The sequence below is a fragment of the Trichosurus vulpecula genome, chromosome 3 (assembly GCF_011100635.1).
Source record: "Trichosurus vulpecula isolate mTriVul1 chromosome 3, mTriVul1.pri, whole genome shotgun sequence".
Lineage (NCBI taxonomy): Eukaryota > Metazoa > Chordata > Mammalia > Diprotodontia > Phalangeridae > Trichosurus > Trichosurus vulpecula.
The window spans coordinates 410178527-410196082 of record NC_050575.1 but is presented as its reverse complement, the minus strand read 5'-3'; the positions used below and the strand labels follow the sequence as shown (position 1 = coordinate 410196082).

Sequence of the window (17556 nt, the reverse complement as noted above, 5' to 3'; positions counted from 1 at the left end):
GACTCAGGAGCTAGCTGGTAGGTAGAATGAGAGAACCTGAAAACTGAAAGGCTTCTCAGGGGTCTTCAGGGTCAGGGCATGGCCCATCACTTATGAAGGTGATAATGCTGTCTAAGTCAGACACACTCCTGAGCTGAGTACCAAAGTGTCTTATATTGATGATTGTGCTGCCTCACTTGACATTTGTAGAATTCCTCAAGCTTTTTCACAGAATGCCAGAGCCAGAAGGGTTCTTAGAGTTGTCTCAGCTGGAGAGCTCCAGCCCAGGGTCCCACAGCCCCCACGTCACACTGGTAGCCCTTTGTGACTTTTTCAGAGGAAATGGCTCACCAGATCAACTCCATTTTGTGGGGAGGAACAGAGGTTCAGACAGTCATGGAGCAAACACGTCTATTTATTAGATGGGAAAAGGGGCCCAGAGAAGGAGCATGACTCCCCCAAGGTCGCCCAGAGGAAGTCACCATCTGCTCCTCTCCTAGAAGCCAGCCCAAGGGACTCCCTTTATCCAATTCCAACATGGGAAGGGCAGAGGAGCAGTGAGGCCAGCCTTTTGGGATGGGAGGGGCAGAGATGTGCCTGGGGGCTACCCCATTACTTCCTGACCTTTCACTGCCTGCCTCCTCTGAGCATCCTGCTCCAGCCCTTAAATACAGCCTCACCTGTGCAAGGAGTGAACAGGAGGCTTTCCTGCCCACAGGGGCTACAGCCCTTTGTTTCTTTTGTTGAGGACACCCCACATCAAGTCAAATCAGCAAGCAGTGATTAAGCACTGTTTTGGTGCTAGGCACTATTTTAAGAGCTTGAAATACAAAGATAGGTAAAGGATTCTTATTAATCTCACTTTTATTAGATAATAATAGTATGTATATAGTGCTTTGAGGTTGCAAATTGCTTTACAAATATTATCTTATTGGATCCTCACAACAAGCCTGGGAGGTAGAGGCTATTATTATCCCCATTTTACAGAAGAGAAAATTGAGGCAGACTTCGGTTAAGTGACACCCAGGGTCACACAGCTAGTAAATGTCTGTGGCAGGATTTGAGCTCAAGTCTCACTCCAGGTTCAGTGCTCTATCCATTGTGCCACCTGATCTTTGGAGTGAACAGCAGCCTCTTTAAAAATTCAAGTACCCGAGAAGGTTATGCAGCTATCAGTCATCAACATCTCAGTATAAGTTATTTTCACCACGTAGCTCTGCTCTATTTTCCATCCAGTTGCACTCACCTGGACCTCATTATGCTCCCCAGAATCTCATAATCCTACAAGGACACACCAACCCTGGCACTCGCAATAAATGTTGATTTCCTCCTGCTTGCTTCCTTTTCTCCTTCCCCCTTCCTTCCTTCCTTCTCTCTTTCCCCCTTCCTTCCTTCCTTCCTCTCTCTCTTCCTTCTCTCCTTCACTCTTCCTTCCTTCCTTCCCTTCCTTTCTTCCCTTCCTTCCTTCCCTTCCTTCCCTTCCTTCCTTCCCTACTTCCCACCCTTCCTTCCTTCCTTCCCTCCCTTCCTTCCTTTCCTTCCTTCCCAAGCCCCACCCTAGGTTCCCTCTGCCATCAGCATCCTTCAGTCTTGTTCACTTGTCACCAGCTAATGATGGAGGAAGTCTCCTGCCTGGACTGACTGAATCAGCTATAAATTCCTACTGAATCTCAGCAAGATCCTCCCTGCCACATGCCAGGCCTTTTACTCCTCCCTGGTGACTGCTGCACTTCCCATGGCATCTGTCCCAGGTCTTCTCTCTTCCCCTTAAGCCTCCTACACCATCCCCTCCTTATTCTCTCACTTCACCTCCTACTGTACCCGGGAAATAGGGGCCATCTGTCACACGCTCTTCTCTTCTCCCAAGGGCCCCATTTCCCACTTGTCACACCCAGAGTATCCCCTGCTCTCCTTCTCAAAAGTCCCCGAGGCCCTTCTCCTTGCCAAGGCCAAATCCAGAAGTGTGCAGTCTCCATCCTTCTCCCCCACCTCAGCCTAGAGCCTCTCCCACATAAGAGCTGCTTCCCTGCTGCCTACAAACACCCGCATCCCCTCATCCTTAACAACCTTCACTAGACCCGCCATCCCCTCAAGCTAGCATCCTATGCCTCTTCTCCCTTTCATGGATCAACTCCTAGACAAGCCATGCTTCCTTTGCCTCCACTTCTTCCCCCCCCCACCCCACCCCCACCTCCCAGTGCTTTCCTTCTGACATCACCTTCCATCCAGGAAGAAGGCTGGAGAGGTAGGAAGGGGTCAAGCTGGGAAGGGCTTTCAATGCCACACCGGATTTTGGGTTGGATCTTGACAGCAACAGGTAACCACGGGAGTTGGTTGCAGCCAGGGTGATCTGGTCAGACCTGGGCATGAAGGAAGTTCATTGGGACAGCTGAGGGGAGGATGGGTCCAAGAGGAGAGCTATGGTCTTCCTTCCACTGTGGTGGTGACAGACCTAAACACAATCCTCAAGGGGAGGGCTGACTGGGGCAGAAGGAGAGGGACCCTCTCCCTATTCTTAGATGCCCCTCCACCTCTTAAAAATGCATGGCTAAGCATGGGAAATACTGAGACAAAATCCAGATAGTGTCAGCTCTCGAGAAGTTCATATTCTAATGAGTGAGACAGGATGCAAAAAAAAAAAATCTGTCTCGTCTACACCTATGAGGGGTATAGACAAATAAAAAACAGATAAAAGAGAATCTTTCAGGAAGTTGCTAGGAGGACCAGGAGAAGCATCCTGCAGAAAGTAGTGCCTTGTTAAAGCCTCAGTGAAACTAGGGATTCCAAGAGCAGGAGGTAAGAAGGAAGAGGCATGGCAGACAAAAGGATGGAGAGAGGAGTAGGAGCATTGTGGCTGGCACACAGGAAGTGCCAAATCAATGCTTGTTGGGTAAAAATACATCCATTTCCTCCTATTCCACATCATCTGGGACTGACATATTAGCACCAGAACATTGGGGCTCGACCATCATTGATGATGAGAATACCCAGGCAGATCTGTTTCTTTTTTCCTCTACTTGCTGACCTCCCAGTTTCACCTGTTACTCTTCTTAGGATGATTTGCCCTAGTTAGATCAAATAGCACGTCCTTTGCAGGCTTGTTTTCTCTTTGTTCACTCTTCACTCTTTTCTGAAATAGTTTTACTAGAAATTTTCTACTATCTTTCCCCATATTTTGTAAAGTCATTTACACACTAAACTGTTGTTTCCGTCAGCTGCCATGTCTTTCTGCTTGGCTACAAGGTTAAGTGGTGGCTGTTTCTTCACCCTCTCGCCTCTTCATGGTGATGAATACTTTATATCAGTTAAACTTCTCTAGGAAATGTTGGTGATCAGAGTCAATGTCTCTTCCTTTATCCATTTCCTTTTTGGGGACAATAAAAGCCTGTTTGAATTGGCCGGGTTGGACCTGTTTGCAATTTCTCACAGTATCTTCTCATCTTTATCCTTTTTTCTAGTTTGTCTTGGTTTTGCTCTTTTCTCTAACTCATTGATGGCCATGTTGCATGCAGAATTAAATGAGTGGCTAGTCCTTTCATCTCTGGTAAGTCAGAGTCAGTTTCATGGTTTGCAATGGTGCCATTTCTAGAGTCTTCTCTCTTATCACAGTTCTGAGCCATTGATCTGGTCTGAGTGGCTAAAGGCATCTGTTTTTGCATTGAATGCCCTGGGCAAGTCATGTCCATGCAGCCTGCTTTCTCAGGAACCTGGAGGGTTCAGGAAAATGCCTTCACCATGATTTTATTGCCTTTGACCACAGGCAGAACTGACCTGGCCAACTCCTTGGAGAGCTGGTCAGATGCCCTCCTTCGAGCTGTTGCTTTTTTGGGCTTTTGGTCTCATTTTCATGAGAAGGCCAATCCAACAATGGTTCAGCCCCACAGAGAGAGAGAGATGTCACTATTAAATAACTGCCAGGTAAAGGAAGTGAGTCCTAGCCCCCTCCCCCTCTCTGCTGTCATAAGTGGAAAGGGCTGCAGGAGACCCAGCTATGTTTTGTGTTTTCCTTGGTCACAGGTGGCTGCCCAGCTGGTCCTCAGAAAGCAGAGAGCCTGAGAACAGTGGACTGTTAGCCATCTCTGGATGCAGCCACATAGTGAGCCCTAGCTCTGGAGTCCGGGGGCCTTGGTTCAGATCCCACCCTGATGCTTGCTCCCTGTGTGACCTTAAGGAAGTCATTTCCCCTCTTTGGGCCTCAGTTTCCTCATCTGTAAAATGGGGGCTGGCCTTAATGGCCTCCGAGCTAGGCGCCCATGAATACCTTCTATGTGTGAGGGCCTGGGCTGGTCATTATGAGGGAGACAAGAGAGAAAGCTCACGTTGTTCCAGGAGAAAGGAGACACATAAAGAAATAACTGTGATACCAAGTCCTGGGAGGGGGACCAAATGGGAGGTCAAGGACCAAAGGGTCACTGCTGGAGCAGCTGGAGCAGCCAGGCCAGCTTCAAGGAGGAGGTGGTCCTAGAGCAGGGCCTTGAAGGATGAGTTGGGTTTTAATAGGTGGAGGAGGTAAGGGAGGAAAGCTCTGAGCAGAGGAGGGAAGGCAAACAAGCCCAGGATTGTGACACACCGGACAATGGGTACATGGAGGCTATTGCAGGGTAGGGGAGAGCTAGCCAGGCAGACTCCTAGACTCTCAGGTAAAAGCACCCTGGAGGTCATCTGGCTCAATACTCCCATTGTACAGAAGGAACGCCTGGCTGAGGTACTGGTCTCTCCCCCTGCCCTAGGCAAAAAGGAGCTTCTGGAGTAGCTCAGTGATACAGTGGATAGAGCACCAGCCCTGGAGTCTGGAAGCCTGAATTCAAATCCAGCCTCAGAAACTTACTAGCTGTGTGACCCTGGGCAAGTCACTTAACCTTGGGAGCTTCTGAAGGATTTTGAGTGAGGGAAGGAGGAGATGAGACTTGTGGCTTAGGGTGTTCATCTTGGCAGTTTCTGGAGGGTGAATAGAGAGAGGAAAGACTGGAGAGACCAATAGAAGGTGTGTACAAAATCCAGGTGAGAGACTGTGAGGGCCAGCCCTATACTGTTGTCATGGTTTGTCCTTCATTCTCAAAGAGGACCATGATATCAGGAAGGTGATGCCATAACTTGCCAGTGAACTGGATTTAAGTGAGGGAGAGCTGTGAAAGGTCAGCAGCCTCACTTTCTCCTCCGGAGTCATCTGGGTCCAGTGGCCAGATATGGATCAGGACAAGACTGGAGATGGCCCAGGATGCAGCAGGAGACCTTGGCCTTTTTAATCTAAGGTCTTTACATTTAGTTAAGGTTGTCACTTTGACAAAGGCAAGCCCATTCAGCGATTAAGGTTAGGTAAGAAACAAGGCAAAACATGGCCTCTTTTATGTAGTCAAAAAAAAACCCATGGGAAGGGAAGACTCTCAGGGTTTCTGGCCAAAACAGAAACAGTAGCTATTTACATTCACTCTGAGCCATAAGGGCCCCAACAATGGCCAGGTGGGGCTTGGGCTGGGACTTATTAGTTGGATCAATGAGAGCCCAAGTGATTTGGGTTGAAGGCTTGGTTCTTAAGAAAGAAGTCTAGTGCATAAACCTCAAGATAGCTTGTGAGGTTTCAGCGATCAAAATTTACATTCCTTTGGGTAGACCACCCACAAGTAAGAGTATTATACCCTATGTGGACAGGGAAAGACTGGAGGATAGGAGAGGCTATTGTTTGTCCTTCATTCTCAAAGAGGACCATGGCATCAGGAAGGTGGAGAAAGTCACATTCAAACCCTGATTCCATGAGGATTGATAGGACTTAGTTACTGGGTGGGAGAGGTGAAAGAGAACAAGGCTATGGACGTCCATCCCACCACATCTTGGCCTCTGACCATTTGCTACAATACAAGCTTCAATGGCTGAAACCACCCTGGGGCAGCCCTGTCTCCCTCCCACCGTCCTCCCAGGCAGGGCTTCTCCCACTTGTTTAGGGAAAAGCCTCCAAGATGGGTGCCTTAGCCTCCCCGGGGGAGGGTGCTCAGGCCACATCCTCACCTGAGCCAGAGACCTGCAGGCAAATATTTGCTTTTCTGTGCTGTGGATGGAAGGCAAAGGTAGGTACTGCTGCCCCGCTCCTCTCCTCCTTTGCTCCCTCATATCCACTCTTCCACTGCAGAGTTTTTCAGGGCTCATTCAAACTGCAGACTCAAGGATACCTTTGAGCTAAGAACCAAAAAGGGTCCAAGTCCACACCTCAGGCACCCTTGAGAAATGGGAGAATATGCAGGAGAGCCCTACCCCAGAACATCCCACAAACCCAGGGATGCCAGTGGTGGTGGCTCTAGCGGGCTTGGCTATAGGGGAAAGGTGATCCCCAGATGCTGCCAGCTGCCCCTGCCTTGCTCGCCCATGAGCCATGTTGGCTTTGTACCATCCCCAGTCCCCATCGCATCCTCACACCTTGTTTGACCAGGTACCCAACCCATTGCAATCATGCCCATCTGGTGCGAAAAATGCTGCCACATTGGGTGGGGAGTGGCTGTGAGCTCAACTATCCATGAAAATGAACACCTCTGTGCTTCTGATTTATTTGTGTGGAAACCTTGTTTATTTTTTATCTTTTCAAATTTAAGTGGTTTGTTGTTGTTTTGCTTTTTAAAAGTGATGGTTCTGGGGGGTCTCTCACTTCCCTGGCTCCTCCTGTTGCTGCTTGTCTGACACCTTCTGTCTGTGACTCCTTTTGACCGTCAGTGTTGAGTCAGTCTTGCCAAGAAACAGTGTCCAGTATTTCCGATTTCTCGACTTCTTGACCCCCTCCCCCCCAAAAAAAATCAGAAGCAAAGCCCCCCATGCAGCCGCCGACCCCTTACCTTAATGGGACCTGGCCTGTCTGTCTTCTCTGTTCTGCAGAAATGTTGAAGGAGTTGAACCAGCAGCGGAAAACGAAAGAGTTCACAGACCTGAAAATTATTGTTGACGGCAAAGTGTTTGAAGTCCACCAAAATGTGGTAGCTTCCTGCAGCTTGTATCTCAAGGACCTGATCAAAAGGTTTGCTCCCCTCCAGCCGCGATCTGGTCTACTCCTCTGTAGGACGCATTGTGTGGCTTTTCTCCCCCCTCTCTTGCAGGTCCCGAAGAGTGACTCTCCTCTCCCAGAGCCAGCAGCCACGCTGTCCGCCTCCTCAGCGGGGGCCCTACCCTGCCGCCAATCCATCCCTTCCTAGCATCTCCCATCACTCACTCAGACTCAGATTCAGACTCTGACAGGCAGTTGTTGCCACTCTGCCTAATTCAGCTGAAGGCAAGCACCTCACTCCCCAAAGCAGCCCAAGCCTCGAGGGGCCAGATCCCAGAATAGAAGGGGGACTGTTTTCACTCCCAAGGGACCACATCACACCCACACCTCCTCCTACCTCTCTCTGCACTGGCCCTCAGGACACTGCTCATCCCATGAGCACTTTGGGCCAGGTCCCAAGGGGTGGGATGGCTTTGTCCCTAGGCCCAGCCTGGGAGTCAGAGGATGGGCACCAAGGTCTCTCTACCACCACCCATGCCATTGAGCATCAGGACACAGGCCAACCCCTCCCCCTTGAGCATCAATCACTCTCACTCGATGCCACCTGCTCTTCCTCTGCCTCCTGCCCCATCCTCGGATAGTTCTAGCAGACTGACCCTCTTGCGTGCATGCAAATAGTTTTTATTCATCCTAATTGACTTCTGGATTCCTGTCCTTCCCGTCCTGGCAGAGGATTGTAGGCAGCCACTATTTGGGGCCCTCCTGGAGAGTGAGAGTAGCAGGGGGGAGCCCAGTCTCACCAGTCCCCTTGACCTGATGTCAGCACATTAATGCCACTGGACGTTTGCCTTACAGCACCCTCCCCACAGACGCCGGGCCCAGAACATGCTGCCAGCCTCCAGCTAACGCCCCAGTGACTGCCTTTTATTTCAGGATGGCCCGTTGGCCAGTGTCTCCTTTCCACACGGTTGTGTCCTGAGCTAAGCTCTACATTCCTGTTTCTTGTGGATATATGTGACTTTCCTCTAATGTCATTCTGCCATGGCATTATCCACATTTCAGTAGGGGGCAGAGCTGGCCCAACCCCAAGGAAGGCTGGACTATTTCTTTCTTCTGTCTGACTGGGAGGGGGAACTCTGGTGCTGGGCCTTCTCTCCTCCCCTCCCCATCCCTTCCCTCCACTCTTCCCCCTTCAGCCAACATTTATCCAACTCCTACTGCGTAAAAGGTTGTGCTTGGCCCTAGGGAAACACAGGCAGCAATGAATTAGTGCTTGCCCTCCAGGGGGTTACATTTATGTACAAAGATGAGTGGATGCTGAGTAATTTGAGGAGGGAGAAAGCATGCTGTCTCCTTAAGGTCCCTGCCCTAATTGGAAGGAAGGAAGGAGAGGAGAGCAGAGGAGAGCAGAGGAGAGAAGGAAGGCTTTTTTAGGCCCTGTGCTAAGCACTAGAAAGGATGGCTAGACCCAGACTGTGGAGAATTCTAAGGGCAAAGAAAGCAGCTTGTGTTTGATCCTGGAGGCAGTAAGATCCCCTATGGCACCCTGAGCCCAGGAATGACTTGGTCAGAGCCAGACCTTAGGAAGATCCAATCTGTAGCTCTGTGCAGGATGCCTTGGAGGCAGGAGATTATTAGATCAGCCTGGGTGAAGGGTAATGAGGGTAATGGGCTGATGGAGGCTGGTCCCCCAAGGAGTGGAGAGGTGTCAGATACAAGAGACACTGCGGAGGTCAGGTCAGCAAGACTTGTCAAAGGCCTGGACATGAGAGACGAGGGAGGGGAAAGAGATGAGGATGACTCCAAGGCTGTGACATGATGGTGCCCACAAGAGAAAAGGAGACTCTTGGAAGCCAGGGAGGATGTTAACAAATTCTGCTTTGGATAGGAGCCCTGGAGTGGAGGGGCCACCAGGACCTCCAGCTAGAACTGCCCTCCTCTCCTTCTGTCTCTCTCCATCTGTCCATCCTCCCGTCTCTTGGCTTCTTACTCCCTGACTCCTCTCCCTCTCCCTCCCTCAAAGACTATGTTTCTACAGTCTAGGTAATCTCCCATCTGCCCCTTCCCCTTCAACAATATCTGGAGCCCTTCTAGAACCAGGTAAGGGAGTTGGGACTTGATTTGATGTCCATTCAAGAGCCCAGCAGTGATGTGCTAGGAGTGGTATCTAGCCAGATGAGTCTGGGGAAAGAGTTGGTAAGGATGCCAGGGAGAAGTCTCTTTCAGAAGACCAGGCCAAAGGGCTGGGGTGGGGCTGGTCTTACACATCACCTCTGCTACATGGGCCTTCTGGTCCTTCTTGAGAAAACAAAGGGGCCATGCCCAGTGACCTACGGGGTCCCTTCCAGCTCTGATGGGCTCTTATTCTCAAGGCTGGCAGGAGCCCCTGAAAAAGGAGGTGTAGCCCCAGAAGGCATTTCTAGGGCAATGCTGTGGTTCAGAGGCTGCCTTTGCTAGGAAAGAAGTTGGATCAGATCGGAGGACCAGTGGGCCCAGAGCTCTGGCAGACGTGGGTAATTCCTTCCAGGGGCCCCAGACAACTGTGTTCCCTGCTGATCAAGCGAGTCTCAAGTCTCCCAGGATGACCCTCCCAGAGCCGCTAGTCTCTGTCCACCTCATCCCTGTGTGCTTGGGATCCATGGACTCTTCTTCCCCCTGAAGGCCTGAGAAAACCTGAGGACATGGGGCAGGGTGGCTTCTCCTGCTGGCTCTGTCATGATGGTCTCGGGGATGAGTAGGCAAGTGCTGGTGTTGCTGTTCCCAGAGGTCAGAGGAGACCAGCACAATCTGGGCTGGAGCAGCCAGGGAAGATTTCCTAGGCAGGAAGACTTTGAGCAGACCTGGGGCAAGAGGAGGGCATTTCAGCCAGAGGGAATTGTGTAAATAAACAGGCACAATTGAGTGTGAACTGGCTGTGGCAGGGGCAGGGAGCAAGATGGCCTGACTAGAGCAGAGAGTGTGAGCTTGGGGAAGCCAGAGGCTGGGCACCAGAACCAGAGGCTCCCTGGGAAGGGAGTCTAGAGCTAGACCACAGAGCTCGGTGCCTGTCCCTGGAGCTAGAATGTGGCGCTTAACCCCATCCTGGAGATAGACCAGAGAACTCAACTCAGCGTCCCTGGAGCTAGAATGTGGAGCTCAGTCCCATCCTGGGGATAGACCATGGAGCTTGACTCCTGTCCCTGGAACTAGAATGTGGAACTTGGCCCTATCCTTATAGAGCTCTGCCCCCATCCTTAGAGCTAGACTGTGAAACTCAACTACTATCCCTAGGGCTAGAACATGGAGCTTGGACCCATCCTGGAGCTAGAACATGGAGCTTGGTCCCATCCCTGGAACCAGATAATGGAGCTCAATGCTTGTCCCTGGAGCTAGAATGTGGAGCTTGGCCCCAAACTGGAGGAGCTTTGCCCCTGTCCCTGGAGCTAGAATGTGGGGCTTGGTCCCAGCCTGGAAATAGACCATGGAGCTCAGCCCCTATCTCTGCAGGTAGAACATGGAGCTCAACTTCTATCCCTGGAGATAGAATGTGGAGCTTGGTCCCATCCCTGGAACCAGACCATGGAATTCAACCCTCACCCCTGGAGCTAGAATGTGGACCTTGGTCCCATCCCTGGAACCAGACCAAGGAGTTCGACCTTCATCCCTAGAGCCAGAACATGGAGCTTGGCCCCATCCTGGAGATAGACCATGGAGCTCAGCCCTCATCACTGGAGCTAGAATGTGGAGCTTGGCCCCATCCTAGAGATTAACCATGAAATTCAACTCCAGTCTCTGGAGCTAGAACATGGAGCTCAGTCCCATCCCTAGAGCTAGAATGTGGAGCTCAGACCCATCCCAGAGACAGACCATGGAGCTCAACCCCATGAAGCTTGGCCCTATCCCTAGAGCTAGAACATGGAGCCAGGTCCCATCCCTGGAACAAGACCATGGAGCTCTACCCTTATTCCTGGAGCTAGAACATGGAGTTTGGCCATCTCCTGGAGGTAGTCCATGGAACTCAATCTGTATCCTTGGACCTAGAATGTGGAGTTTGTCCTCCATTCCTGGAGGTAGAATGTGGAGCTTGGTTCCATCCCTGGAACTAGACTGTGGAGTTCAGCTTCATCCCTGGAGCCAGAATGTAGAGCTTGGCCCCCATCCCTGGAACCAGAACATGGAGCTTGGCCCCATCCTAGAGACACATCATGGAGCTCGACCCCATGGAGCTTAGTTCCATTCTGGAGATAGACCATGGAGTTTGGCCCCATCTCTGGAACTAGAACATGGAGCTTGACTTCCATCCCTGGAGCCAGATCATGGAGCTTGGCCCCCATCCCTGGAGATGTAACATGGAACCCAGCCCCATCCTGGAGGCCAGAATAAGGCATTGAAAGGGCAGATAGTCCCCAGGACTGAGCTCTGGGCCAGACTCACCCTGGAGGCAAAATCTTGCCATGAGATGCAGGTCTCAATGAGACCCAGGTTGTACACGCTCTGTCTTTGAGGTCTCCGGGATTTAGGGTCATCCCCTTGTCCCCCATATGCCAAGGAGGCACTCACCTGATGCCAGGTGAGCTGGCACAGTGCCCAGTTTATGGGGACACTCTGGTCCTGCCTGGGAAGACAGGTCACTATGGATGCTTGTCTCCACTGGAACCCAGGACCCAAATCAGAATTACTGAGCACTTCTAAGTACCCTAAGAGACATGAAAGAAGGTGGTCAGCAGCTTGGACATAGCAAATAGGCCCCATCAAAGAGGCTGGGAGGCCTGAACTCTTCTAGACAAGGCCGCCTGAGGTTGCTTTAGGAGGCTGTGCTCCCTGAAGCTAACCCCCAAGTTGGGGGTCCCATCCAGGAAGATGAGGCACCAAGCTGCCAGTCAGGGTTCAGGAAGCCCCTCCCCACCAGGGAGGCCAGGCAGGTCAGCTCTGTGGGGAGGGTCCTGTTGCTTAGCTTTCTGCTGGAAGCACTAGGGGGCCAGCTGCTTTCAGGGTCTCAAAGAGGCTCCCTCTCCTCTGCTCTGGGGCTTATTCGGGACCCTCGACCCAAGGGAAGGAATAACCAGGAAAGAAGACCAGAGGCTCCCAAGGAGGCAGGTGGGAACTGGACCCAGACTGGGGATTGGCAAGAGGAGGAGAAAAGCATGAAGAGCCAAGAAATAGAAGAATCTGAGCCCTGGAGGCTTGACCAAATAGAGGCCGCTCTGCCCCTGAGGACAGCCAGTAAGGTCAGTGACAGCACTCCAGGAGAAAGTGTGGCTCCAGCCTCTCCAGTGTGAGAAGCATGAGATGGATGGACAGCCAGGTTCTAGGTCCACCAAGGGGGAAAGTCAAAGCAGGGCAGCAAAAGGGCCCCTTGCGCCCAGCATGGGTATCCCAGGCTGCCCTTCTCCAGTCACCACCAGAGGTGTGGCTTGGAGAGCCGGGCCACACTCAGAGATGACCAGGGAGCAGGGCGCTGGGAAAGCCGAAGTACCCTTTGTGCAGGAGGGCCAAAGGTCTCATAGAGAGCCCCAGTCAGGGCCTCCCAGGAAGAAGCAGGAAGTCCCCTGGTCCAGAGTCTAGAGCAATGCTCAGCTGACTGCATCCATGAAGAAGGAAGGGGAACCCCAGGGTCATCAGGTGCCTTCGCATTGGAGGGGCATGTACATGTATCAGCATGCATATGCAGACAGACATGTATGTACCATGGCCATCTGAAGAGCTAACCACCCAAGCCCAAAGATGGGGTGTTCATCTGAAAAAGAAACTACATTTTTGCTCAACTCTAATTATGCCATTTAATTAAACATGTAAATTGATTTCACATGATCTTTAAAGAGCCCGCACAATGAATTAAATCTTTCCCTGAACAAAAAACATCTCTTCATAATTTGGTGGTTTCTGAAAGCGGTCAATGAATCACAAAAGCATTGAATGGCAAAGCCAGAGGAACTTCCAAGAACACTGAGCTGAAACCCTGCCCCACCTCACTCTTGGCAGGTAAGGACTTGGTCACATCTGTCTCTGGGCCTCCAGCACCCAGAACCATGCTAACTCTATTGGGAGCCCTAATGGTGGGCACAGCAGAGGCGATCATGGAGGACATCCTGAGGGAAACCAAGCAGCCTGCCTTTACAGGTGAGGAAACTGAGGCCTTGATTTCTGCTCAGCTTTCCCCTTACAAGGGTCTGTCCCCTCTGGGTCTCTTGCCCAGAGCCCTGCCTGGAGTTGGGCCACGCCCTGCACTGACCCTCTTGGCTTGGTCTTGAGAGACAGGGACAGAGAGAGAAGTCCTTGCCATGGGGAGTGTCCTAAGCCCACGGGAAGGCCCATCACAAAGCTTATTTGAACTTATCACACATGGAAGCACCAGACCTGTAAGCCAGCAGGAGAGTCGGTTCCACACCACAAACACCAGCCACTCGTATAGCCTGGTCCGTCCTTGTTGTACCCAATCTCAGCTCGGCCACCAGTGCCCTGAGAGCCCCTGGATGCTCTCTGCCTTCCTAGGATCCCTGGGCTGTGCTACAGAGAGACCCCTACACAACAAAAGGATGCCAGGGCATGCTGAGGAGTGGAGTCCTCAGTCACCTCCATCTCCCAGTTTTTCCTATGGAGTGATGCAGAGCCCAGAGGCCCTAGTGGGCTCTTGGTGGGTCGTCCTGCATGCCTGCTTCCCCCAATGCTTGCCCCACTCCCAAGAGGCCCATTCACAATCTAATACCCCACCAGCATCTTCAGGAGGTGCCCCAGCTAAGTGAGATGACTAAGAGCCAACGCCCCACAACCCTGGCAGGGCACGAGGCACAGTTTGGTGTAAGCCCCATGATGCCTGTTGTGGCTGTGATCCCATTTTTAGGTCACTCATTGCCCCCTCCTCTGGCCACCTGCCCCCTGCCACTGTGGGCTGTTTCCAGGCACCTCCAAGCTGACCTCTGCATGTCCACATGTGCTTCCCCAGGCTGAGCCTCCAGTGACCAGGAGCTCACTACCTCCCTTTGCTGGACAGCTCTTCCTTGTTCGGAAGCTTTCTGCTGCCTAGAATCTGCCTCGCTGCTGCTCCGCACTCCACCTGCCTGGTCCAAGTGGATGTGAGGCTCACCCCCGTGGTGGCGTGCAGCCCTCTGTGGGGCCCTGGAGCCCATCCCTCACCCCACCCCCATGGGGTCCCCTCTCCTGGATGCTCACCAGCTTACTCCCTAACATGAGGCACTGCAGATCTGCATGGTTGGATGGTCCTGGCCGTGTGCTTTGGACAGCTTCACATCCCCCGGAGCTGGGCTTATCTGAGTCACTGATAAAGCTACAGGTGAGCCTCGGGTCCCTCCCTGGTGACCACCATCTGGACTGGCATCAATTCCTCTGGCAGGACTTGTTGGACTTGGTCTATCAGCTGTTTCTGATTCAGGCTTGTGGTGCCGCCATCCAGATCACCTATTTCCATCCTGTTCCCAAGGAGGCCGTGAGAGGAGCCCGTCGGTGTATTAGGGAAGTTCTGGCCAAGTCTGTTCCCTCTTGTGTAAAATGAGGACCTTAAATGCTCTAAAACCTATGACCTTAACCTTAATTCTGTGTCCATGGAAGGACCCTGAAAAACATATCCTGTAAAAAAGCCACTGAGGTCCGTATGATTTGACCAGTGATAACATTAGCCCGTTCTGGTCAATGTGGCCATAATAATAATAAATAACAATAAAAATGGTTGTTGTTGCTTATATAGCACACTAAAGTTTGCCAAGTGCTTTCCAAATATCATCTCAACAATCCTGGAAAGTAGGTGCATATATTGTCTCCATATTACAGATGAGGAAACTGAGGCAGAGGTTATGTGACTTGCCCAAGGTCACCCAGCAAGGATGGGTCAGGGGCTAGATTTGAACTTACATCTTCCTAACTCCAGGCCCAGTATTCTAGGCACTGTGGCGCCATCTAGCAGACTCAAGGCCTGAAGCTTAGTTGGCTCTCTGTGTTCACTGCTTCCTTTTCAAGAGGTTCACTAGCCGCCCCTTTAATAATATGCTCTAGATTTTTTTCAAGGAAATCAATGCAATCTCACTTTAGTTCCTCCCCTTCTTTTTGAAAATGGAGTCGCCTATCCTTCTGCCTTTCTGGGCACCTCTCCTGCTCCCCCTAGCCCTTCCTGTAGTCATGCAGGAAGAGAGGCCAGATGCCCAGGACAGCACAGTGCCCTGGGCTCAAACCCCTCCTCTGGCACTCAGTCCAACTCCCTGGGCCTCTGTCTCCCTCTTGGGGGCCGGCCAGCTCTAGATTTGGGGGGCTGTGACCCCCAAAGATTTGGGTGGGGCCAATGGATTAGATTCACTGAGGGCAATCAGGCACTTTCCTCCCTTTGTTTACCTTGGGTCTCCTAGAGCCCCTAAGCAGAAATTAAGGTTATAGGGAACAAGTCTGGGACTTGAACAGAATGAGTCATTTCATGAGGGTGAGTTTTTCAGTTCTATTCCTGCTCTGTCGATTCCTTCCATCTTTGGGGTTCTGTGATTGTAACTCTTTGGTCCCCAGTGGTGATAGAGGGCCTTTGGGGAAAGCACCACGGACTCACAGTATGACTAGTGTGCATGGTGTCCAATGACCTGGCCTCCAGAGCTCCCAAGAAGCCGCTGTAATGGTGAAACTTCAGGCAGTGTGGCAGGGCTGGGGGTGTCTCTGGCCTCCTTCACCTAGAACCACAGCACATCAGAGCTGGAAAAGACCTGAAAAACTGTCTAGTCAAACCCCTCATGCTTTACAAGAGAGGAGCCCAAGGAGGGAAGGGCTGTCCCAGTGATCACTCAGCAAGTCACTGGCTGACCCTGGACTCTTGACACCCAATCCAGCAACCCACCCACCCTGGAAGCCTGCCCCAGCAGCCAGCTAGGCCACAGGAGAGGGCCAGACTGGGCAGTGGGGCGGAGTTTGAGCCAGTGAGACTGCAGCCTCTCAGGGATTGGGGGGGCCTAGGGTCATACCAGGCCGGACCCCACCTTTTCCCAACAATGTGGCTAGCCTAGTCCCTGCCCCTGCCTGGGCCTCAGTGTATTCCCCCAACCAAGAGGGCAGAGAACGGCTGCCTGGCCTGCCCTGGGCATCTGCCAGGCTGAACCTGATGGCTTCTGGGAGGTGGGGTGGGCCTGTTCTTCCTGAAGACTCACATATCTCCTAACCCACCTCATCTTTGCTTCCTCCTCCTGCCAGCACATCACCGACTTCACTGGTTCGGTTGGGGCTGGGGTTTTCTTTTTGTCTCTGTCTTTTAGGTCCTCTCTAGGATTGGTGCTGGTGCCTGCTAGGCCCCCACGGGCGGCATGCCCTCTGTCCCGCTGTCTGTCCCTCGAACCCTGACAGACTTCCCTTCCCCCCCATCCCCACGTGCCCCCTCTCCCAGCATCCCCCCCAGGTTCACCAGCACGAGCTCACACACAGGCCCAGGCGCTGCCCCGAGACCCCAGGCGAGGCCCCGCGGGATGGATGGCTGCTGGCTGCCTGTGGCGGAGGGAGAGGGTCGCTCCCCCTGCCCCTCCTGGCTCTAACCATTCTGTCCGTCTATCTCGTCTCGTCTTCCGTTTCCAAGCAATATCATGACGGGCTTCCTTTTGCTGTGCCCAACAGGGAACAATATGTTTGGGGGCCGGGCTGGGCTGGGCTGGGGAGGAGGGTCTGGGCAGCGGCACCTCCCTGAGGGAGCCCCCGGGGGCCTCTCCTGTGCCCCCCCCCACCCCGGCCTCTCCTGCCCCCCCCACCCCAGCCTCTCCTGCCCCACCTCTCCTGCGTCCACGGGGCCTCTCCTGCCCCCCCCACCCCAGCCTCTCCTGTCCCCGCAGCCTCTCCTGCCCCGCCCCACCTTGGGCCTCCCCCGCTCCCCTCTGCTTCCCCTCCGCATCCGCGGAAGGCAGCCTAAAGAGAGTGGCCGCTGCCCTGCCCGAGGCTTCCTGCCCCGCCCCGGCGGCGGGTCCCAAAGTGTATTGTTTCCCTGGGGAGCCAACCTGTCCCTCATCTCCATCCGTGTGACTCATCCTCTTTGGTTCGCCCCCTTTTTTGCATGAAAGGCAGACTAGCACCCCACAGGGCTTTCTGTTGCCCCTCGGGCTCCCTCCGGGTCACGCTCTTCTCTTACAGATGCGGAGCTGGGTCCCCGGGGTCAGGTGTGCCCTGCTTTCTGATCCCCCAAAGAGAAGCACGTGACTGAGGCTGGAAGGGAAGGAAGCGAGGCCTCACCCTGCTGGGGAGCGGGGGGCCTGGCGGGGCCGGGGGCTGAGAAGGCTCTGGTCTGCTGTGCCTAGGTCTCCCCGGGAGCGGGACAGCCGCGACAAGCTGGAGCTCAGCCTGCCCGACCTCCGCGCAGACGTCCTGGAGCTGCTCCTGGAGTTCGTCTACACGGGCTCGCTGACCATCGACGCGGCCAATGCCAAGACGCTGCTGGAGGCCGCCAGCAAGTTCCAGTTCCATACCTTCTGCAAAGTCTGCGTGTCCTTCCTTGGTGAGTTGTGCGCAAGGCCGCCCAGGGAAGCGGGGCTTTGAGGCACCCCAGGTGCTTACCTGGAGCGCAAAGAGAAAAGGCTTGAGGCAGTGACCAGGCTGTGGACACCACAGAGCATGGATCCTGTCCCCACCATAGACCAAATCCTTACCCTAACCCAGCCAAAGACTGACCC

General features: G+C 53.0%; 1 protein-coding gene across 1 annotated transcript in view; it reads left to right on the top strand.

Annotated features, from left to right (window-relative positions):
• Nucleotides 1–17556, top strand: part of KLHL29 (kelch like family member 29) — a 139431-nt gene that overhangs the window by 102669 nt on the left and 19206 nt on the right. Inside the window, exons 5-6 of the mRNA XM_036751381.1 lie at nt 6838–6976; nt 17185–17381. Of these exons, the coding sequence (XP_036607276.1) occupies nt 6838–6976; nt 17185–17381 (336 nt within the window). The remainder of the gene's footprint in view (nt 1–6837; nt 6977–17184; nt 17382–17556) is intronic.